The sequence below is a fragment of the Podarcis erhardii genome (assembly GCF_964252035.2).
Source record: "Podarcis erhardii genome assembly, chromosome: 5".
NCBI classification, from domain to species: Eukaryota; Metazoa; Chordata; class Lepidosauria; order Squamata; family Lacertidae; genus Podarcis; species Podarcis erhardii.
In genome coordinates this window covers 61,801,178-61,826,582 of record NC_138509.1, presented here as the reverse complement: position 1 = coordinate 61,826,582, position 25,405 = coordinate 61,801,178, and the positions used below count along the sequence as shown (strand labels likewise).

Here is a 25,405-nt window from a genome sequence, read left to right as displayed (position 1 = left end):
CTTCAGTTCTACTTTAAACAAACAAACATTGACATATTTACAAACAACAGATTTAATGTCACACATTGCTCAATCCTCTTATTTTTTTATTGAGGAAGGCAAATAAAGAAACATGGATGGGGACAGAAAATGTCATTGAAGAGTTGGGGCTTGGTGTACTGATGGCTTAACTTGAGCATAAAGTGGACATGCATTGAAGTGGTGAAGAGTGCACATCTATAGACAAGTGGGCACTTGAGCTGCTCTGTCCCCTAAAGTGTTATTTACAAAGTTTTTAAGCTGAGATGTAACTGAGTATGGGCCACAATAGAGAAAGGTCTATGGCATGCAAAATAATCCTACTGGAAATGGAAGAAACTGTTGTCCCATGTTGGTGAGTTTCAAGTAGACTCCACTTGGGGATCTTCATGTATTTTGTGGAATACCTAAGTCTTGCAGGCAACGTCTTCCAGAATGACACCACAAGGTTCCTGTCCCAGCAGAAGGAACCCTTGCTTTCTTTATGCAAACCCATCACAAATTCCTTCTGTACTGTTGTATTTGTTTACATGCAGAGTCCATTTCACGTCTCTGAACATGCAGTTTTGGTTGTCTCATGACAATCCAGATATTTGCTCTGCCTTTTTAAAAACTTCTGATTGAGCTGCACATGTGGCAACTGCGATTTCTCCCCCTATCTGAGCTCCTCCTTTGGTCTTTCCACCTACCAACTTCCCCAACTGCTGTAGTGAGCAGAATTCTAGGTGTTCTTCACAGTGAGCAGGAAAAGGAGCCGACCAATATTGTTGTTGGCTCACACTAGCACAGACCACAAGTATTTTCTTTTGATACTGTGGATAGAGCGACTAGGTCACAACAATCCAGAAGTTAGTTCTGCCCCTTTAAATCCATCAAATAAGTGGGATACTTCACAGCCACAGTTTCTTCCAAGCGGTGCTCCCCAGGAGGTACTCAAAGGTATGCAGTACCGGCACCTTTTTGTTGTTGTTAAAAAGTGTGGTACTTACTATTACTACTATTCATTCATTCATACATACATACATACATACATACATACATACCCTGTCCATCTGACTCTTACTATAACAACTTCAGGGTGTGTACCAGCACCTATTTTTCTAGAAAAAAGCACTGCTTCCATTTCTATGGTCTGGTTCAACTAGTAAAAGGAAAGTGTAAATACTTTTGCATTCCTGTTGCTCTGCCTCTTGGCTCCAGATGCAGAATGTTGGTTCCCAGCATCACACTTTTGTTTCTATTGAACAATCACCCTCCCTAGAGCTCATCAACCAACCACAGTGTCCCTGCAACTTCACTCTTCTCTGTTACTTCTGGAATGGACACCACAATTCAGCCTTTTCAAACAGCTTCAAGAATCAGTCTTAATTTCCTTCATCCCCCAGTCCATCTTTTGTTTTTGTTTTTTCCTTTTAAGAGCCACACATGGGGCAGTCTCTTTCTGGTGCATGCTGTGCCTTCCCTGAGAGGAAAAAAGGAGCATTGCTTTACTTCCAGAGGCACATTAGCATTCTTGCAGTTGGTTGCTCCAGCTACTTTTCTCAATTCTGCCTCTAACTGAGCAGAGAAAAATGGCTGGAGTGTCGGACTGAAGGGGAGGTTAGGTGCGGGATGGGAGTTGGTTCAGCATTTCTCCACCCACACTCCTTTTATTGTGAAACTAAGATCTTCCACCACCACTCCACTTTGTATGTGAATGAGGTGGACAATAAATAAAGGTCCCACCATGCCTGAGTTGGTTCTGTGTTTTCAAAATTACCCAGGGTTGTATGCAATGTGTGCTAAGACGAATGTTCAGTTTGTGCAGCAGAATAATTTCCTCCTCTTTCCCCCCTCCCACCCCCCAATCTGTTTTGGGGAGCAAATATGAGGATGGAATAGGGCATGCATGGGGAGGGGGAGACAATCCTGCTGCACTAGTGCTAATCCTTGTGTTAGTGCACTTTTTAGTTACATACCACCCTCTCTTTCTCACAGTCTGCCAGATCCAATCCTGCAGGTGAATTATCCATTTAGGAGACCATCTGTAGCCACTAAGACACCTTAAAATGTTTCTATCAAATGTAAAATAACTAAGCAAGTATTAGAAATCACCCCAGAACTGGCCCTACTAAACATCTTCCAAGACAATAATGCCCACTCACATCACAAAGAACTCATAACTCACCTACTCTCAGCAGCCAGAAACATCTTAACCAGACCCTGGAGAGACCTGTACCAAAATAGTATGGGAAACAGCCTTACTAGAAAAATTAACCAATAAACTGAAACTGACATGGGGACAAATAGAGGAAGATGCCTTCACCCCGGTATGGCTCCCCTTTATCACATACACAGCCCAACAAGACAACGACAAGAATCCACCAACAGTATATAAATCAATATAGCTAACCTGATTCAAAAACACCCACCCACCCCTATCACACATGAAAACAAAGCTCACCACAGCCAATCACAAACAAGCAACCACAGCCTAGGCCAGGGGTCTGCAACCTTTAAGACAAAAAGAGCCACTTGGACCCGTTTCCGAAGAAAAAAAAACTGGGAGCCGCAAAACTCGTCATTATAAAAATAACTTTTTTATTATTTCTTTGTTTGACCCCTCAGAATTACTCCTCCTCATAGAAATAAATGTTAAATTAACAAGTTACCTTTTTGTGTGTGTGTGTGTTCTTCACTCCCCTTCAAAACAGTGACCAGCGTACATGCCCCCTTTCAATGCAGTGACCAGCGTACATGCCCCTTACAATGTAGCGGGTGGGCAGGCGGGAAGGTGATGTTGGGACGGTGCGTGACTAATGTACGCACCGCCCCCATGCGACGTCACAGCCAGTACAGCACCTGCCACAGTGGGGAGTGTCGGGGCGCACAATGCGCCTCCTCCACTCACTAGTATCCGCCCTGGAGCCGCGGCAAAGGTGTAAAAGAGCCACATGCGGCTCCGGAGCCGCGGGTTGCAGACCCCTGGCCTAGGCCAACCCCAACTTCTCTCAACAACAAAGAAACACAAGCGAATAGCAAAGAGAACCTGCACAAATGATGCTGACACAAAACCCCATGCATATATTAAGTAAAATACAAATATAGCCACCTGACCCCACTCCCACCCATCATGGCCCTTTCCACCACTTCCCCCCTTTTCTTCCTAATGTAACACTAATGTCTCAGCAAATGAAACTGACATGTAGAAAATGTAACTTGAAAAAAGAGACATTGCACATACTTTTGTAAACCAATAAATCTTTAATAAAAAATACATTAAAAAAACAAAAACAAAATTTCTGTACTCCGATTTATAGTTACTTAAAGGCAAAAGCACATCCATTCATAGTCACTGGACAGCAAATTTGTCACAATATGTGCAGCGCTAAGCCAGTTATACGTTGTGATTTTTATCAGATACACTTTGTGCCTTGTGCTTCTACTCTCAGAGTGAAAAGAACATTTAATTTACAGGCCCCCACCAAATCAGCCACTGCTATCTTTCCTTAAAACACGTATTGCAGCATTTATAGCTATTGGAAACAAAAGAACAACAAACCAGAGTTAGATGTATGCAGGTTTGCAACAAGGGTATTAGCATGAATCTGGGCAGAGTATGTGGTATTTTGGGGTATGTGTGGTAGTTTGGGGAATTATACTTGACTTCCAAAGTATATGTGCATCTGTCTTAAAATGTGCATGCCAGAAACCTTTAAAAATATATTTTTCTCAAATAAGAAAAATGTAGCTATGTGATGGTCCAATGTCACAAATATCCATCAATCTGAAATATACAAGAATTCAAATAGACTACACAGGTAGATAAACTTTTAAAGAAATTCAGAACAAGAACAATTATGTCCTTTTCCACATCACTGGCCTGGTTTGATAGTTCATGGAATATATGCATCACATTGGTAAGTAGAAGATTGTTTACCACTTGGTGTTTTCAATTTCTTGACTCTAAATACCTGTTTCTATGTTGGAGATGGGGAACCTAGGGTCCAACAGATGTTGTTGGGTTCCACTACCGTCAGTATGGCCAATGGTCAAGAATAATGGGACTTGTTCCATTGATGACTGTGCTCTTCAGGTGAGGGTCTCCTACAGTTATCACCATTCTACACAACGTAGGAATTGGGCCTTTAGTGTTGTGCCACCTGCTCTTTGAAATTCCCTGCCCTTGGATATTAGATAGGTGCCATTTCTGAAGATAGATTTCTCTTTCAATAAAACTTTTAAACAGAGGCAGATTTAAAGCAGCACGACTGGTTCCATCGCACTGGGTGCCACAGGGTGTCGCAACTATGACATAGTGAACTGAGCAAAACGAAAGGCGAGAGGTGCGGGGGTGCCAAACTTTGACCTTTCACAGGGAGCTGCTTTGAAGCTGAGACCTCTCTCTCTCTCTCTCTCTCTCTCTCTCTCTCAATTATTATTAAATTTTCTGTTTTACAATTTCAAATAGTCATTTTACATCCTTAAGATATCAATGACTTCCCTTCTTCTCTTCCCATGATTCATTTTACATATCTTAAATCCCAGCATATTTTGCAAAAACTATACCAATCAGTATTCCATTATTGCATCCATCAAACACTTGTGAAACTGAGGCTTTTCTCAGTCTTTTAAGGTGTTTTAAATATGGAGAGAGAGAGAGAGTGAGAGTGAGAGAGAGTGAGAGTGAGTTTTATCTTATTTATTGCTGCCCTGGGCTCCTTTGGGGGAAGGGACGTTATAAAATCCTTATCCCTAATCTATACTTTTCAAATTTGGTTTTTAACATCCTCAAAACAATCCACATTCATTTAGCATTTCATTATTTAGGGGGTTCTACCAGCATGTGACTGTAGCAGCATCAAAGACTGCAGCTACCAGATAACTGCATGTTGCAAAATGTCATTCTAATAAAGTGGGAGCAAATATATGATAGGCTTGTCACCAATTTTAGAAGGGGTCTCTATATTAGCTGTTCATTAGTTTGTATCCACCTGTTATTTTCTTGAATGTGTAGATTTGCTGCAGAGAACATGCCTAAGCGTCTTTCAACAGCTGTAACATTTTCTTGTTTGCCAGTCTCTATGAGATACTACCCCAGTGGCTTCATATCTGAAATATTGGGTGATGCTGCTCAGTAACAAAGGGGACAGCTGAGCACACAGCCAAGTGGGAAAATGAGGCTCTGCTCACTTGGCTGTCTCACTTCCTCTTTATATTACTTGGAGAAAAATGTCACTATAAGGCTACATTTTTTAAATAAGAAATCACAAAATAATCCACATTAATTTAGGATCTGCTTCACTAAAGCAGTGTTTCCCAACCTTTTTTGGGCAAAGGCACACTTGTTTCATGAAAAAAATCTCGAGGCACACCACCATTAGAAAATGTTTAAAAAATTAACTCTGTGCCTATATTGACTATATATAAAGTAACTCTCTTTAATAGGAATCAAATAAACACAAAGAAAGTATTTTATAATTACTTTATTATGAAATAGTAAGTACCGTATTTTTCGTCCCATAGGACGCTCCGTCCCATAGGACGCACCTACTTTTTTGAGGGGGGAAATAAAGGAAAAATTTTTTTCCTTTATTTCCCCCCAAAAAAACCAGGTCGGGGAACAGTGGGATGGCGGTGCTGCGCCTCCCCGCTGTCCCCCGAGCTTGTGGGGCTGGCCCATGTCTGCCTGGCGCGAGGGGCGCTCTGCTTCAGGGCGCCCCGCGCGTCCGGCGGCAGGCTACAGTCCGCAGCATGGGGAACCCTCTGTTTCAGGGCGCCCCATGCGCCCCCCAGGTGCGCAAGGCTTGCGGACACCTGCGTGGAGCACGGGGCGTCCTCCGAAGGGCGCCCCGTGCTCCGCGCTGCCAGCTGCCGCCCGCAAGCCTTGCGCTCCCTGGGGGAGATCCCCCGGGTGCGCAAGGCTGGCCAACACCAGCGCGGAGCACGGGGCGTCCTCTGGAGGGCGCCCCGTGCTCCGCGCTGCAGGCTGCTGCCCGCAAGCCTTGCGCTCCCGGGGGGAGATCCCCCCGGTGCGCAAGACTTGCCAACACCAGCGCGGAGCACGGGGTGGCCTCCGAAGGGCGCCCCGTGCTCCGCGCTGCCAGCTGACGCCCGCAAGCCTTGCGCTCCCGGGGGGAGATCCCCCGGGTGCGCAAGGCTTGCGGACACCTGCGTGGAGCACGGGGCGTCCTCCGAAGGGCGCCCCGTGCTCCGCGCTGCCAGCTGACGCCCGCAAGCCTTGCGCTCCCGGGGAGAGATCCCCCGGGTGCGCAAGGCTGGCCGACACCAGTGCGGAGCACGGGGCGTCCTCCGAAGGGCGCCCCGTGCTCCGCGCTGCCAGCTGACGCCCGCAAGCCTTGCGCTCCCGGGGAGAGATCCCCCGGGTGCGCAAGGCTTGCGGACACCTGCGTGGAGCACGGGGCGTCCTCTGGAGGGCGCCCCGTGCTCCGCGCTGCAGGCTGCTGCCCGCAAGCCTTGCGCTCCCGGGGGGAGATCCCCCGGGTGCGCAAGGCTTGCGGACACCTGCGTGGAGCACGGGGCGTCCTCCGGAGGGCGCCCCGTGCTCCGCGCTGCAGGCTGCTGCCCGCAAGCCTTGCGCTCCCGGGGGGAGATCCTCCGGGTGCGCAAGGCTTGCGGACACCTGCGTGGAGCACGGGGCGTCCTCCGGAGGGCGCCCCGTGCTCCGCGCTGCAGGCTGCTGCCCGCAAGCCTTGCGCTCCCGGGGGGAGATCCCCCGGGTGCGCAAGGCTTGCGGACACCAGCGCGGAGCACAGGGCGTCCTCCGGAGGGCGCCCCGTGCTCCGCGCTGCAGGCTGCTGCCCGCAAGCCTTGCGCTCCCGGGGGGAGATCCCCCGGGTGCGCAAGGCTTGCGGACACCAGCGCGGAGCACGGGGCGATGGGATGTGGGAGGGAGCTCGCTCCCCGCCCCGCGTGTGCTCGCCGCCGCCGCCGCCGCCCCGCCTCTCGCCGCCCGACTCGCCCGCCTCCCTCCCACGGCACACCAGCCGACGTCCCGCGGCACACTAGTGTGCCGCGGAACACCGGTTGGGAAACACTGCACTAAAGCTCTCCAATGTGCTTAAATACTAAACATGCTGGTACCCCCTCCAACGTTTAATGATTTAGCTTTTGAAGAGATGCTAAAAAAACACTCTATTTCAATGGGTGGTTTGTGAGAGTGCCATTTACAACAACAACTGGAGAAAGAAGCAGCTTTTGATTACTAGTGAGCTGTGCTGGATTTGCTTCAAGACTTGAAAGATGTTTGTAACAGGACACAGGCCAATAAGCAGCACACTGCCAAAGACATCTAGATGCTACCTCTAAGTAGGGTGAACAGATGCAAAGGAAGACAGGGGCCTTATGGATGTAGTGTGTGTGTGTGTGTGTGTGTGTGAGAGAGAGAGAGAGAGAGAGAGAGAGAGAGAGAGAATTTGACAACCACCACTTGTCACACAAATGTGAGGAAAATGGCACCTGCTGCATTTCCCCTTTCTACACAAATGATATAAATACTAGAGGCTGGGCCCCTGCTCACTTCACTCCTCTTGCCAACCTCACCTATCCTCACCCCCACCAACCTCCTTCCCATACACTTTGCCAAACCCACCCTTTTCCTTAGAGATAACCAAACCTCCCCTTAGAGCTTGCTAAATGACTCCCCTTTCCCCTACAATTGTTCTTCCATGGCTCACCTGTGCTGCCCTCCTCTGTCTCACACTTCACTGCCCTTCTTATCCTCCCTAGCAATTTTCTGAAGGCTGCTATCATGCTGTAGTTCACAGCACTGCCTGTTGGTGACAAAGCAAACTGTTGTATGACAACAGCCTTCCCTTTTTATTATATATACATTTATACAAATAAGGAATAGCCCTCTTTTATATCCTACCCTTAAGTAACTATCACCTGGATATCCTTTTCAAATCTTATAGACTCTATCCAGAGACAATGGGTCTTAATTACTGGGGCTATTCTAGCTTATAGAAACAATTGGCCAGTTAGTAGTTCCCACCAAGAATGACATTCCACTCCTCACCCCTGATTTCCCATTTTTCTTTTCCAACAGACACTCTATAATGTAGAATCTAAATCCTGAGCATACTTTGTACTCATCGGCTTATTTCAGATTTTTCAGCCCTTTCATTAAAATAAATTGTATTTTGGCAAACCTTGAGGTTTCCCCAAGTATGCTAATACTCCATTTTGTTTTCCAAGAATTCTATTTTTGCTACAATCCTGTTGGTACCCACCATTTGACTTCGCTATTAGGGGGAGTGATACTGTTGCGGCTTAAATATGCTGTTTGGTACTGGCATATAGAAGCGTGTGTCTTTTGCTTTATGTTAGCCCTGAGTTATGGGCTATCTTGAAATAGCTCTCTGGGAAGCTCTGCTGGAGACCATCTGCATAAAGCACGCAATTGCTGACATTTTGGTAATTAGCTGATTTGTTGTATGAATGTACTGTTTCCCACTGCTTCAATCAAGCAGAACTGCTGGCTGCTTTGTGGAGAACAGCTGAGACCCTTAATGGTATTTCTGGGAATATTATAAATCAGAGACTATTTCTGAATTTGTCCTGTTCGTCTTCTCTTGATTTCTTCATACTAATATCCTGTGCATGTGCTCCTTTTTGTGTATGTGGTCTTTCAACTTCAGCTGTACAGTGATTCAGATGCTCAAATGAATCTTTGGAAAGATACCAGCTCTTATCTTCTGAGCTTTGTTGGGGCAAATGCCCAGTTTATATTTTTTAAAAAGAAAATGATTATGGAAGGCACTGAAAACAAGACACTGAAGATCATTATTCCATTATATAATTCACATTCACAGTTGAGGCTCAAATCCAAATAAAAGGCTGAGATTCAACGTGCTACTTTACCACACATGGGTTTGGGCATTCCCTGGTGAGTTCTTGATTCCTCACCCCTTTGAACTGCAAACCCACGTGCCACACCACAATAAGGTTTTGAAACTCATCTCTTTGTTTGGTTTTTTTTAAAAAGCATGGAGAGCTGGTGTTTGATGAAACTGTGTGGGTAGGGCAGGGACCAGTACCCTTGGCAGGCATTTGAAACACCTGCTGCCCCAGCTAGGTGTGCACCAGTTGCTGGAACAGCTCTATAAAGCCTGCCTGACCTGGGGGGCCACCCCTGCCCCCAGAGAGGCCACCCCTGAAGGGGAGACACCAAAGGGGGGTCATCTCTTTGGGGGAGGTGCTTCAAGGGTGGAATGAGGGTGCGGACCAAGTACCAGCCCCCTTGTGCTAAAATTATGGTTTTAATGGGGATGGGCTTTTAACTTGGCTAGGTGTTGTTTATTTAGCAGGGTGGAGTTGTTTTAAATTGTACTTAAGTGTTGTATGTTAATTTGTATTTTTTTGTTTTATAAGGCTGATGAATATTCTACAGCCTTTTAAATTTGTTTGTGGGAGGGGGGTTATTGTATTGCTTTTATTTTAACTGTGACCCGCCCTGAGATCCTGAAGGGCGATATAATAATAATAATAATAATAATAATAATAATAATAATAATAATAATAATAATAAAGCCTCCTTTAGCATGGCTTTAACAAGGAACTAGCTGTAGTGTTCTTTCAGTCACAGTATTCAGTTTCTCTCACCCTATCTTTAAAACGATATAGTATAGTTGGAGAAGGAGCAACAGAGGGCAACTAATGCAACCAGGGAGACTGGTAATCCTCTGTTCTAGAGGGAGAGCTTAAACAGTTTTGGTGCTTTTTTTAGCTTAGGAAGAAAATTCAGCTAAAATAGAAAACAATAAAGGCTTGTAAAATTGTAAATATTTCCCCGCAGCATTTGATTTTTAGGGGGCAGGGCAGGGGAGGGTCATTAATGAAAGAGAACAAAAGACTCAGGACAAGCAAAAATTCATTACACAATAAAACAGTTGGCATATATGGAATTCAGTGCACAAAATCAGAAAAGTGTAAGCAAATTCATAAAGCTCCCTGCATTATTTAATAGCAAAGGCTTGTGTATTTGCCATAGACCTGCTTAAAGTAGAGCAGGGCTAGGTGGAATCTCAAGAGGCTGCCACAACAGACAAAGACATATGAGTCTTGAGACGTTGGCTGTAAAACCTCTGATGAAGAGATGGGGCGTTGTCTGCTTTGTTGGTTTAAAAAATTTCTCTTAAAAATGAAATGCCCATTGTTAGCTGTGTATGGAGATGATTTTCAGCCCTCTGAATTACAAAGGGAATGAAGCCTTTTTCTGGGTTCATGTACTCAGCAGGCTTATGGGGCAAAGGTTGAATGTAATCTGTCACTAAGGGACCAATTTGTGCAAAACAGAATTGCATCAGCTGTGACACAAAGGAACACACTATGATGCATAGTTTATGCATCAGAGTTAGGAAGATGCAGATTGGCCTTTTACCACAGCCTTTCTTCTCCCTGTACTTGACGTGTCTATCTTGCTAGGATTCTCAAAAGTTGCCATCTCCCCCTGTCTAGAAGTCCTTGTCCCCTTCTTGTTCTCAGTGCTACAACAAATATAAAGTGAATATATTTTAATATTTGCATTCAAATAATAATCCCGCACAAAAATGTAAGATGATTCATTTTGTTATGCTATGCTTTCCCTACCTGGGATGATGCTAATCAATGGCCTCAGGTGCGTCTCTGCTTCTTAGCTTCCTCTGTCTAACAAAACTGTTGTAAAAAATACTGAGATAAGTGTTAAAAAATATGTTTAGGCTCCAATTCTACATCCACTTTCCTTGCGGTTAACTCAATTGGGCAGACATGTCTAGAATTGTGCTGTTAAAAGTGTAGGGGAATAACAGGCTATAATACTGAATGTTGAACACTTAAGCAAAAAACTGGTCAGAATAAAAGTAAAGTCATGAATTTGTTTTTCAAGGCTGGAATGAGTTTTAACTGAGCAGCCCACTAATGGCATTTTGAGAGTCATTTGATCTTGCAAAGGCATCACCCTGCTTGCTCTGTGTTTATTTCTGCATTGATTTGCATGTTGTTCAGTTATTCCATGGCTTGCACTGCCTTTGCTTTTGATGGCTACACCTACCAACTTTATATCCCTAGGCAGTCTCCCTAGCAACTACCACTCTTTGCAGGAAGGCTTATCATTAATTTAGGATCCAAGATGAATAAAGACATCAGAAAATAGTTGTGTGGGGTTCATTCCCTCTGGACTACTGTACAAACAACATGCTGTTATAGGTACAGTTAATTTGCTAGCACCACTGCATGGGTGAGAAAACCACTTCCTGCAGGGCAGATGTGCAAAGAATTAAGTGACTCATTAGAATAGATTCAAGCATTTAAATATGGTGCACCTGGGAGCTTTTAGAAAATCTCATGCATTGTTCCTTCATAGGAAATACATGTTAGCTTAACTGGCCCAGGTTTGTTTGTTTCTTTTATTTTTATTTTTATTAAAAAAGCAATACACACAAGATCAGTGTGTAAGCAAATAGCACACACCATGACTAAGGTTGCTGCTAGATACCCACCTTATTTATTTTGATTCTTGCTGCAACATTTCCTCTTATCAGAGTTCCATTGAATTCTCCACATCAAACACCACATATCCTTGATGCAGTCTTTTGTTCTCCCTATATATCTTGTGTGCCATATTTTATCACTGTGTGGTGTGTACAGCAACATGTAATGCATCTCAGCACACAGTGGAGGAAAACAATGCTGCTGCATTTTTAACCACTAATGTATACACAACCCCAGTCTTTCCCATCTTTTGCTGTAATTTGTTGCCACCCTTCCATGCCTTCCTCTGCGTCACTTACTTTTTTTGATTCCCTTCTGCAATAAAAGAACCTCCTCTTGGGAGAGTTGAGCCTCTTTTATTTGCATGGCACATCAGCTGCCTGCTAATTCTTCACTTAGCACCATCTTCTTCTTCTGAAAGGTCATTTGAATGACGCCTAAACTTATAGATTTGCTATTTTAAGGTTTGCCATTATTCTGTGTTTGTTCCTCTGTTTGCTGTCTCTTATTTTAAAATGCAATAAACAATTAAGGAACAGTGACAGAGCAAGCCAGTCTCAGTTCTTGGATTGCCATGGTAACATTCTCCACATCAGAGGAGAAGTGTGGTACAGAATTCAAAAGTATATGTTTGTTTCACTTGGATTTTAAATGACACTGAAGTGAAATCCTTGTTCTTTGGCTTGGTTAGAATCAAAAGTCTGGAAGGGTCATCAGTGTTGTGACGTGGGGTTTGTGATTTCAGCTCTCTTGACATAATATGCTGGAGACAGTTCTCTAGTAACACTTCTTTATTAACGCAACAAGACTGAAACTTGAGGAGGGGAGAGCTACATTTATAGGGACAGGGAACTAGCTAGAAAGGATACATTTTGGAGGGAACAATATCAGGCAATCACAGTCCTGCCTTTTGGAGGCAACCAATAAGACAGAGGATCCAAATACAGCAGCTTAAATGAACCAATAGTAGCTGTACCCTCTGGAACCAAAAGGCAGTTACTTTACCCTAATGCAAATACAGACAATAATAATACAGATATAAAATCCTTTGACTCAATACACAACACCCCTCCCCCCCTAGTGAGCACAGCAGACGTAATCTCTCAGGTACTGTGGGGTCCTACAACTTCTACTTGATCTCCTGACAACAGGTGTTGCCGGTTCTGGATTGGGTGTCACCTGTGGTAGGGGGGCTGCTATAGGGGTTTCGTCAGGAACAGATGGAGTCCCAGACATCTCAGGGTCCCCTACCTGTACCTCGTTATCCTGAGGACTAGCAGACCCTGGTTCATTTGCTGAAGCCCCTGGTGTTTGCACCTCTGGGCCATTTTCACTCTGGTCTTGCAGCTCTGCATCGTTAGCCAGGGATGAATTATCAGACTCCTCCCTGCTGAGCGCCCGGCGCCTCAGCTGATCTATATGTCTCTTCCAAACTTGCCCATTTTCCAAGGTCACATAATAGGACACAGGTCCACTAGCCCGGGTGACCACACCAGCCACCCACCGCGAACCTCGTGAATAGTTCCTCACCCAGACCAGATCTTCAGGGGCGAAATACCTTGTTGTGTCAGTCTCAGCCTGGGGGTTTGCTCTTGAATTACGATTTGGCATTTTATCCGGGTGGACATAATCCAACACCGTTACCAATCTTCTACCCAAGAGCAGCTCAGCTGGCGACTTGCCCGTCGCAGTACATGGCGTCGCATGCTGCAAAAATAACATTCGTGCGATGCGAGCTGACCAGTTACCCTCCATTAAGCGCGCAATGGATTCTTTGGCTGTTCTTACCATGCGCTCCGCCTGCCCATTGGAGGATGGGTGAAAGGGCGCGGATGTGACCCCTCTTATGAAGTTATCAGCCAAGAATGCCTTGAATTCTTGGGATACAAAAGCTGCCCCATTATCTGATGCAATGGTCTCAGGTAACCCGTGGGTTGCAAACAGCTGCCTCAACACCTTGATTACGGCAGCTGATGCCATGCTAGGGACCATCGCCACTTCTAACCATTTGGAATATGCATCGACGATAACCAAAAAGACCTTCCCCTGGAATGGCCCAGCAAAATCTAAGTGCAGCCGGCTCCAGGGAGATCTGGACTGCTCCCACCAGTGAACTGGTGCTCTGGCCACTTCTGGCCGCACTTCTTGGCATGCCTTGCATGTTCGTACCCATTGCTCTATGTTCTGGTCCATTCCAGGCCACCACACATAACATCGGGCTAGCGACTTCATCCTGACCATTCCCGGGTGTCCCATGTGAAGCGTCTCAAGAACCCTGTTTCTCAGTGGTGCTGGGATGATCACCCTATCTCCCCACAGGAGACAACCCTTATGCATGGATAACTCGTGCTGCCTTGTCGCATAAAGCCTGAATTTGTCTTCATGCGGACCACCTGGCCACCCCCTCCCCACCCAAGTGAGCACACGGGAGAGAACAGCATCTTTCCTCGTTTTCTCAGCAATATCAGTAGCCGTTACAGGAGCCCCCGGAAGTGTTTCCAGCATCATTATGTGCTCCGCTGGAGCAGGATCCTCATTGCTCCCGCCAGGAAGGGGCAATCGACTCAGCGCATCAGCGTGGCACAACCGTTTCCCCGGCACATGGGTCAAGGTGTACTGGAACCTGTTCAGGAATATAGACCAACGCAACATTCTGGGGGAGAGAATTTGTGGCGTTTGTTTGTTCGGGTTGAACAACCCCAACAGTGGTTTGTGGTCCGTTTCAATGGAGAAATGACGACCGTACACATAATCATGGAACTTTTTGATTCCTGCCACAATTGCAAGCGCCTCTTTGTCAATTTGAGCATAGTTGCGCTCCGTGGGCGACAACGTACGGGAATAGAAAGAGATGGGCTTTTCCGACCCATCCGGTTCCCTATGACTCAGCACCGCCCCCAGGCCGTATTGAGAGGCATCACATGCCAGGACCAGCGGCTTCGATTCATCATAATGAGCAAGGACGCTCTTGCTACTCAGCATTCCTCGCAAGGAGTCAAAAGCCTTCTGCTGCTCCTGCCCCCATCGCCACACATTCTTTTTCTGCAACAGTCTATGTAATGGTTCAGCTACCGAAGCTTTCTGGGGTAAGAACGAATGATAAAAGTTAATAAGTCCCAGGAATGACCGCAACTCCGTCTTGTTCTGTGGTCGTGGTGCCTCGATGATGGCCTTAACCTTAGCATCTGTGGGGTGGATGCCTGATGCATCAATTTTAAACCCCAAGAATTCCACAGTTGGCACCCCAAAACTGCATTTTTCCTTTTTTAGTTGCAACCCCACCTCCTTGAACTTGAGCAACACTGCACGGACACGCGCAACCAGTTCCTGTGGGTCTTTTCCAGCAATCAAAACGTCATCAAAAAATGGCAAGACCCCCGGCAGACCTCTTAACAGGCGTTCCATGAGCCCTTGAAAAATCCCTGGGGCCACACAAACTCCAAATTGTAATCTGTTAACTCTGAACGCCCCTTTATGTGTGACAATAGTCTGTGCTTCCGCTGATTGTGGGGTTACTGGCAGCTGTTGGTAAGCTTGTGCCAGGTCAAGTTTGGCGAACACCTTGCCCCCAGCCAGTTTAGCCAACAGATGTGATACGACTGGAATGGGGTATGAATTTCCCCTGAGTGCCTTATTGATAGTACATTTGTAATCAGCACAGATCCTAACTTCCCCATTTGCTTTAAGGGGCGTGACGATTGGAGTCTCCCACTTAGCGGAGTCCACGGGTGAGAGAACTCCCTGCTTGACCAATTTATCCAGCTCTGCTTCGATCTTGGGTTGCAGTGCAAATGGCACTCGCCTTGGTTTGAGTCGGATTGGGGCCACCCCAGGGTCCAATTCGAAGTCAACTGGGGGCCCTTTATAACAACCCAGTTTTCCATTAAAGAGACCAGCAAATTCTTTGTATAATGCCTCGCTCATCTCGGGGCAGGTTTGGATTGAATTAAGCCCTGATATACTCAGTCCCAGGGCGGGAAACCAGTCAGTGCCCAAGAGACTGGGGCGACTGCCCTTCGCAATCACCAGTTTGAGTACCGCCTGTTTGTCCCGGAACTGTACTCTCACGGCACACATTCCCATGACATGGATGCGGCCCGCTGAGTATGACTGCAAAGTTGCCGGGAAGGGCTCCAGAGGGGGCAACTTACCCCTGGGGAAGAATGTCCTCGCGGTCTGGTCCGACACGATAGTGAATCCAGATCCGGAGTCCACCTCCATGTCGCACAGCTGACCCTCAATCTTCACCTTGACGTGTGCCTTGCCTTGCGCTGGAAACTGCACGACCCTCCCGTTGATCTCCGTTACGTAGTTGCAGTCCTTTAGAACATGGTTTGCTGTGGCCGATCTGCGATGCTCCAGTCTAGGTGCTCCTGTCGCTCCCAACGCCGCCGATCTACAGACCCTGGCGATGTGACCTGTCTTTCCGCACTTCCGGCACATAGCATCCCGGAAACGACAACTCTTCCGCTCATGGTTTCCGCCACAACCAGGGCACCTGCCTCGGTGATCTTTGTGCACTGTGCAGGCCTGACGCACTGACTCGACCCCATGAACTGGGCTCTGGCTCGGAGTAGCCTCTAGCTCGTCCATGGCATGCGCAACTTCTATCTGTGGCTTAGGGGCCCTGCGACTGGCATCAAGCTCCTCTCTTTCATAATTCTCCGTGGCGGTAGCCTCCTTCAAGGCTGAAGCAAGGGTAACCTCTTCTTTAGCCACGATGCGTCTTCTGGCTTTCTTGCTGCTCAGACCACCGACAAACCGATCCAGGAGAGTCTCTTCCAGATCTTGGAAGTCACAGTGCTGAGCGAGTTTCCGCAGTTCAGCTAGAAATGCAGATACAGACTCCCCAGCACGCTGCTGCCTCTTATGAAACTCCATCCGCCGGGCCATCTTGGTCTCAGTAGGCGCTAAATGGCTTGTTAGGCAGGCAAGAATATCTTTGAGAGATGTCTCACTTAGCTTCGCTGGGGCAAGCAATGCCTTGGCCAGCTTGAAGGTCTCAGGCCCACAGTAGCTCAGGAATGTGGCCCTTCTTTTGCTGGCATCGGTGATCCCTTGAGCCACTGCGAAGAACTCGAAGCGTTCGACGTAGTCTTCCCACGTGTGGGGCTCTGATGGCTGGAAGGGCTCCAATACCCTTGGACTCTCCATTGTCCTGTGGGCAGGGTCGTCTTCTCAGCCGACCAGTGAGTCTTGTTCTTAGCTACAATCCGGACTCTGGGGCAGGGCTGCGTTTAACCGCTCCTCAGCATTCCGGATCCCACCTTCGTCGCCAGTTGTTGTGACGTGGGGTTTGTGATTTCAGCTCTCTTGACATAGTATGCTGGAGACAGTTCTCTAGTAACACTTCTTTATTAACGCAACAAGACTGAAACTTGAGGAGGGGAGAGCTACATTTATAGGGACAGGGAACTAGCTAGAAAGGATACATTTTGGAGGGAACAATATCAGGCAATCACAGTCCTGCCTTTTGGAGGCAACCAATAAGACAGAGGATCCAAATACAGCAGCTTAAATGAACCAATAGTAGCTGTACCCTCTGGAACCAAAAGGCAGTTACTTTACCCTAATGCAAATACAGACAATAATAATACAGATATAAAATCCTTTGACTCAATACACAACAATCAGAAGTATAGTCCAGTTGATCCAGACTCCTATAATGAAATGGTTTCCTTGTACCAAACCCATTCCTATTTTGCTTTTCCAGTTCTGTTATCGAAGTCAGTTTGATTGGAGATTTCCCATGGATTGAACATGGAACCATATGTTCTGCCACTATAAGCTATGATTGTTCCTACAACCCAAGCACTTTGCTTGATGCTCCATTCATCAACGGCAACAAAATAAAGCAAAAAAAAAATGAGCTCTGTCTCTCTAGTGCCTGACAATGTACTGTAGAAGTGTGGCTATGGAAGCTACAATGCAGTCTATCTGGATTGAATCTTTATTTCTTTTCCATACCACTTTACTAAATGGCTGTTCTGAACCAGTACTTGGGTGCAGCAAGAAACTGGATGAAGATAAATAAACTTATGTCAATCCAGACAAGATGGAGGTACTTTTGGTTTATCAACCAAACAATGCCCAGTCTGTTCTAGATGTGGTTGGACTCCCCCTAAAGCATCAAGTTTGCAGTCTGGAACTGCTTATTTATCCTGCACCATCATTAATTAAAGACTTAGGTAGCCTCTCTGTGGCTTCAAGTGCCTTTTATCAGCTTTAACTTTTATGCCAGCTGTGACCTTACTTGAATTTAGATAGCTTGGCCACAATTACCCATCCCATTTCGCCACCTGAGGCAAAATGGGAATCGCTGCCTCCTGGCTCCAGCCACTGCACCTCACTTCTGCTGCTGCTCCCTGGCTCTCACCAAATAAGGTGGGCGTCGGGGCACTCTTCCAAGAGTTGCTGCTCTCTTGGCTTCTCCACCCAGGAGCAAGGAAGACAAATGGCAACACTGCATGCTGGAATGCCGCCTCCTTGGCAGCAGAAGCGGTGTCCTAAAAATTGAAAGTGTGGTCACTTCAAAATTGCCCGCAATGGACAGGATACCCCTTCTGGTTCATGGGACAGTTTGCAGGGTTAAAGTGTTATAACGATAATTTGGCATAAATTCTCAACCCATCCCATACTGAGTTTGGTACTGAGTGGTGAAACATTTGTATGACAGCTCTGCAACGTGGGAGGGTGAAAAGCAATTATCGCTCTCTTTAGAAGTTTGTATCCTTTGCCGACGCAGGTGGCGCTGTGGGTTAAAGCCTCAGCACCTAGGACTTGCCGATCGAAAGGTCGGCGGTTCGAATCCCTGCGGCAGGGTGCACTCCTGCTGCTCGGTCCCAGCGCCTGCCAACCTAGCAGTTCGAAAGCACCTCCGGGTGCAAGTAGATAAATAGGGACCGCTTACCAGCGGGAAGGTAAACGGCGTTTCCGTGTGCAGCTCTGGCTCGCCAGAGCAGCGATGTCACGCTGGCCACGTGACCCGGAAGTGTCTCCGGACAGCGCTGGCCCCTGGCCTCTTGAGTGAGATGGGCGCACAACCCCAGAGTCTGTCAAGACTGGCCCGTACGGGCAGGGGTACCTTTACCTTTACTTTATCCTTTGCCGAAAGTCAATCTCAATAAGGTTTCTTTTTAAGCACTGCATTAAAAAAAAAAAGAGAGAAGAAGAGCATGTTGTTGTTTTTTCTATTTATGGAAAAAAGCAAGTCTTTAAGAATTTAGAAATGTATGGATTCAGAACTATAGTACAGGTAACCCCTCATTTACAAATGTTCAATATGTGTGTGACCCCAACACACGCATCACTTCGAACTTGGGAGTGACCCAAAACATCACAAAAACATCAAAAAGGGGTGGGGTGGTGGTGGTACAGGGTGTTTTCAGGCGTTTTCAGTGGTGTTTCAAATACACACACGCAATTTCACTTAAATGCATGTTGTCTTGGAACATAACCTCCGCGTAAATGGGGGTGGGGTGGTTGCCTGTATTTCCACACATGTATGTATTTTTAAAATTCAGAATAAAATGGATAGTAAGGACTCCAGAATATATATAAATTATACATGTGTCTAAGAGTTCAGTATTATACTTACTGAACTATACAGGAAGCAGCAGCAGTTGGTGGGGCTGAGCAGGGTAGGGGGAGCCCTTGTTCACATGGCATCCCAAAGCAGAGATCTGAGAAGGCGATGGGCAAGATGTCAAGGAAGCTGGCATGGTACGGGCGTAGGGGCAGGAGCATTGGATTGGCTCCACCATTGTGCCCGCACCACACCAAACTCCCTTCCACCCAGAGGTGCCAACTTGAATAAAATGGGGGGGGGGAGGGAGGCCCTGCCCTGCCCTGTATAATTGATCACAAGATGTGGCACATACACACCATTTGAATGGCAATGCCCAGCAACTTGGGAGGGGTGGCCCCCTCAAATATTTTATTGGCGGGGCCGAAGTGACCTTGGCTTCCAGGAGCTGGCTCCTCTGCCTCCACCTAATCCCTCTCCCTCATGTTTACCAGCAGCAGCCTCCATGTTGGCAAGCTGGGTGAGCAATGCCACCTCACCCCCACCCCACCAACTGATGCCAAACCTGTACTGAATTCTATCCCTAGCTGAATGTAAAAGCATTTTATGACACCCCGGTGAACTGAAAATGAACACAACCTAGGAATGCTTACCCACTCCTTTCATTTTCCATTCAGAGGTTATAGTAGTTTGTTTTTGTTTCATTGATTAATAACAAAACTCAACTAAAAATTAGGGTTGTATCCAACACTGTGCACAGTGGGACTTCCCTGTTGCTCTCCTCTGCCCAAGATCCTGCCAAATCTAGTTTTGAGGGATCCCCAACCCTCTAGAGCAGAATCGGAGGATGCACAGTGAGTTGCAGGGCAGAGGAGAGAATGGGGAAGTTGCACTGAGCAAATGGAATGACAGCACTGGATGCAACCCAATAATAATAATAATAATAATAATAATAATAATAATAATAATAAATCAAGAGTGCAGTCTTATGTGTTCCTGCTTAGAAGCTAGTCTCATTGAGTTCTATGCACCCTAAAATGCAGACATTCTGGGAGAAAGTGGAATGAATTGTTGCTGGGGAGGGACGGACATCTCTCATGCCTTCTCTGACTCAAGGGCCATCCCTCTATAGTCCATAAGGAAGTGTTAGATGGCTGGTTAGCTAGTTGCTGTACATATGAGTCATGATAGCTTTCTGGCTGAATAATAAGGGTGAGTGGCTCACATTAAGGACACTCTGCCACTTGCTGTTTCTGACGTGTGGGAGACTCGTCATAGCTGTGTCTGCAGCTAGCTCTAGTAATTGGTGCACATAACCACTGACCTTCCCATGTTTGCTGTCAGCTATGCTTATCAATTACCTCTGAGTCCCTTACATCAAGACTCATGGTTAATGACCCTTCTGTGGTCTTAAGAGCACTGCTTGCTACAAAGGCAAAGCTCTGCTATACACTCATTCCATGTCTCTCTACTCAGGCCAGCACTGCATTGAATGTTTTAGGCCTGTTTTGTTGCTGCATAGCATACCAGCAAAGAGAAGCACTTGGTTGCTGTAAATGGAGGCATACTGTTACCGCAGATGGATGTACAAACACTCCTTCCTATGTATGATAGGAAGCAACACACTGAAACTGAAAGTCTAATGCACATGCAACAACAACAACAATAACATGATGTAGTGCCTACATTGAACAGCTGTAGAAAACAATATGCAGAGTTCCTACCAAAGGCTGACTTGCCCCCCACATTGCGGGGGCACATCACATGATGCGTCACGTTACACGTCACGTGATGCATCCCTCCCCCAGCTGGCATGCAGGTGCTTGTGTGCTGGGCTGGGACCTGCAATGTTCCTACCCACAAGCTTCTAATCAAAAAGATAATGCCTCAAGGTTGCGGAATAACCTTATTTGTTTCCCTAGGCTTTTATGTGCATTCTAATGTATTAATGATTTTTAAAGTATGCTGTTCATGCTTTCTTTGTATTTTATCGTGCTTTTGTAAACTGCTCTTGAAACTTCTGCTGAAACCATTTAAATAAAAATAGCCCCCCTTGCAAGGTCAGGAGCTGTTTCCTTCCCTCTCTGCATTCCCCAAGGGACATGAAACCCAACTATGCTGAGTAGCATTTGGCTGCTGACTCATTTGTAGGCTGTTTATGATCATGTTCAGTGGATGAAATCATTGTCCCCACCCCCTCCAATTTGCATTGTTGTTTTAAGCAAGTTTTCTTGTATTTTCATGTAAGCTGTTTTATGCATTGGAAAAACACCACATTAAAAAAAATCTAAATAAATACACTATATCGAGCTGTGGATATTATGCAGTGGGAGCTTATGCATGTGATCTGATCCCACATCAGGAGTGTGTGTGTGTGTGAGAGAGAGAGAGGGGGGGGGGATAAAAAAGAAGGACAAATGGATGGAACTGGTTCCATAGGTCTTTCCCATTGAATGGGCAGCCTAAAGACCCAGGAAGTCAGCCTTATTTCTGTAGTTATGTCATTTATGTGCGTGTCCCCGCAGGGTGGCATCACATCATGCTAAGGTCTCTTTGGATGTGAAGAGCCACCTGCATTGGCTGCGTCATGATTTACATTGCTAAACCAAACTGATAATTAGAAATCATCCAAGAACTCATAGCAGCTGTAGATGGCTTTAATGGCTCAGCAGTCAACATATCTGCCTTCTGTGGGAGGATATCGCTGAATGGAAGAATTTAAGAACATAATAGTTGAATGTATGTCTCTATAGGCTTCATCCCAGCTTCTGATTTGATCCTGGAATGCCCATATTTCCCCCGCCATTGCTTCCCCCACTGAGCTCAGGGAGGAGTATGGCAGCAGCCACAAGAGAGCTTCCATTGCCTCTCCATGGCCTCTCCACGGCTGCTGCTGCGGCCGGCCTCCTCTCTTGGGCAGCTCACAGCGGCTGCTCTGATCCTTTGCATGCAAAATATGTGCTCTCCCACTGAGATATGGCCCTTCCTCAAATATATTAGGTGTACAAGGATAGAAGAGACTCTAGTTTTATGCTTGAGTATTTCCCTAGCTATTTCTTAAGCCTAGTTAGTACTTGAAGGCACTGCCCTGCAGTGTGTAGCTGACTAGTTCACATGTTTCAAGAGGGGCAGGACTCTGTCTGATGTAGCCTGGCCTATTGGGGGATCCATCTGTGGGGACATGTGGCGTACGAGCTGCCTGATAGTGAGTGCTAGTGGAACGTGTGCTCCAAATCAGTCGATTGAATGGCTCTAGGGACCTGGATGCCTCAAAGTAACAATTCTTCTATTGAAATGTAGAAATGCTGGTTGCCGAGGGTTCATATCATATCATGGTTTCCCCCTCTCTGTTTCTTCTTAGCTATCATTAACCCAAAGCAGCCCAAGGAGACACCAAAAAGTTTCAGCTTCGACTATTCCTATTGGTCTCACACAACAGTAAGTAGACACTAGACTACAACTGGGGATGCATTTGCTTTTGCATACAGTGGTACCTCGAGTTACAAATGCCTCAGGTTACAAACGCTTCAGGTTACAAACTCCACTAACCTGGAAGAGTTACTTCGAGTTGAGAACTTTGCCCCAGTATGAGAACGGAAATCGTGTGCTGACGGCACAGCAGCAGCAAGAGGCCCCATTAGCGAAAGCATGCCTCTAGTTAAGAACAGTTTCAGGTTAAGAACGGACCTCCGGAACGAATTAAGTTCGTAACTAGAGGTACCACTGTACTATTAAGTTGGCTTAGCATTGGGCTTGGATTTTGAAGTTACTGTATAGTGAGATGCTCCTGAATAAATATTTGTCTAAAAATAATTCAAGGCAATTATTCAGTAAGTGCTTTTGAACAAGAAATAATTTTGAGGAGTAATCACAAGCAATTCATGGACAAATAGTGGGGAAACTGTGACTCAGCTGCTCTCTGTATTTGCACAGCTGGGTTTATGGGCCTTTTTATTTTATCTGCCTAATATATGCTCCAAAAGACAGGGAAGTTTTGAGTGCGGCATTGGAGATATTCATCAGGATAGTGCTGTTCAACATTACGTAAGCTGGAGTCAAATGCCTCAGTTATTACTTCAGTTACAATACTAATATAACATCAATAGAAATCTTTCTGAGACCCACCATGTCATAACAGTGGGTCAACTAAATATAGATCAAATATAGGATGATTATTATGCTGTACACTTTAGTGGAATTCATGCCCAAGGCCCCTTTGCTGCGTAGTTCTGCAGGGCAATTTGGGTTGCCATTTTCAGAGTGGCTACATAGCGCTATGCATTATGTCTTCTAAGCCTCGAAAGAAATCGTTTGAGAAGATCCTCCTCTGCTGGAAGGCTCCAAATTCCATGCTGAGTTCTTATTTTTGCTTCCATAATTGCTCAGAAGTACTAGCACACAAAAAAATATTCTGATCAAACTGTTCCAACGTGAGGTCGTATTAATTCTGAGATGTTTTTAGAATAATTCTTGATTAAAAAACAAACGAACAGCATGCCATGGAAAGGGGAGAAAAGTTCTCTTCTTTTCTCTTTTGATGCTTTCTCAGTATCCCTCATCTTTTTCTTAATAGCCTGAAGACATCAACTATGCTTCTCAAAAGCAAGTGTACCGGGACATTGGAGAAGAGATGCTGCAGCATGCTTTTGAAGGTTATAATGTCTGCATATTTGCCTATGGCCAGACTGGGGCTGGCAAGTCCTACACTATGATGGGCAGACAGGAGAAGGACCAACAAGGCATAATCCCCCAGGTAACTATAACAACAAGAGAATGCAGCTACAAACTAACAAGCAGGTCCAAGAAAGGGGTGTTTGGGGCGGACTTTGGAAAGTGAATAACTATAAGAAAGGTAAGGAGTGTGTGGAACAGTTAAGTTGCTGAGCGGCAATAAAGAGAGGGTGGAAGTCCATGGGCTCATTGAGAAAATCGAAAGATGTAGTACCACCTAGTGGTAGGTGAGTTAAAGGGGACACCAATAATATCTCTGGGAGGCCATAACTGAGCTGAAGGGCAGCGGCTACTGATTCAACCCATAAGGGAACCCAGGAAACCATGAGGGACGACAGGGAAAGAGAGAGCATGGGTGTTGGAGGGAGGATACATTTCATTATTTTGCGAAGCAGCACAAGGCTAAGGGCCTCTGTTGACACCTCTGTCCATCAGTTGGCTGAAGTAAACCATCGACTGGCGGGGAGAGAGCCTAGAAGGAAGGAGCAAATGAGAGGGTGCTCAGGCCTACTGGCTGGACAAGCAGGGCTTACCTGCCTGCAGCCTGTACCTTTAAAAGAGATTTAGCTGAAAATTTACTCAAAGCTACCAGAATTGTCTTTGTTTCAGTGAAGGGATGAACTTATATGTGGAGCTACCCTAGCTATATCCCAGCTATCCCAGTGATGTAGATTTTCTTGTTCAACAAACATCTAGATAGAAATCTAGGCAGCTGCCAGATTATTGATAGATTCTAAGTACCGTATTTTTCCCTCTATAACACGCAGATTTTTTCTCCTAAAAAGGAAGGGGAAATGTCTGTGCGTGTTATAGAGCGAATGTGTGGTCCCTGGAGCCGAAAAATCAGGCAAAAATCAAATCGTGGCGCTTCACGGAGAAGGGAAAACTGAAAAGAGGAAGCGGCTGCTTTCCTGCATTCTGCCTCAGGGTCTTACTGCCCACCCTCCTCTGTTTCGTTGCTGTGTTTGCTGAAACGGAACAAAGAGCAGGGAAAGCCCCTCCCCTCCAGGCAAGCAGAGGGGAATTCCTCTCTGTGCTCGGGTGCTGCTGGGGGAGAGGGAGAGAGAGAGGGGAAGGGAGAGAGAGGGGGGAAGGGGAGAGAGAGAGAGAGAGAGAGAGAGAGAGAGAGATGGCTGGCTTGGGTGGGGGGAAACTTTTGCCTTTCTTTCCTCCCTCCCGTTAAATCCCTCTCCTGCATTCTTAGCCAGCTGCTTCTCTGCACACCCCTCTCATGTCCCTTCTTTGTTTTTCCTTCGCTCCCCACTTAAAATGTGGTTACAAAGCATAGATCCACATGGATCCTCAGGATCTTTGCATTGGGTCACCCCAAATTCACCATCAGATCACATAGCATGTCCATGGCTACAGCCTGCACCAAAAAAATCACGCACCCACTGTTGCCTGGGGCTGCAATGGTGCAAAAACGTGGTTACAAACCATGGATCCACAGGGATTCTCAGGATCTTTGCATTGGGTCACCCCAAATTCACCATCAGATCACATAGCATGTCCATGGCTACAGCCTGCACCAAAAAAATCACGCACCCACTGTTGCCTGGGACTGCAATGGTGCAAAAACGTGGTTACAAAGCATGGATCCACAGGAATTCTCAGGATTTTTGCATTGGGTCACCCCAAATTCACCATCAGATCACATGT

General features: G+C 46.2%; 1 protein-coding gene across 22 annotated transcripts in view; it reads left to right on the top strand.

Moving 5' to 3' along the window:
* Window positions 1-25,405, top strand: part of KIF1A (kinesin family member 1A) — a 119,407-nt gene that overhangs the window by 19,204 nt on the left and 74,798 nt on the right. For all 22 annotated transcript variants that reach the window (XM_081864591.1, XM_081864589.1, XM_081864585.1 and 19 more), the window contains exons 3-4: window positions 22,377-22,453; window positions 23,589-23,768. In XM_081864591.1, the coding sequence (XP_081720717.1) occupies window positions 22,377-22,453; window positions 23,589-23,768 (257 nt within the window). The remainder of the gene's footprint in view (window positions 1-22,376; window positions 22,454-23,588; window positions 23,769-25,405) is intronic.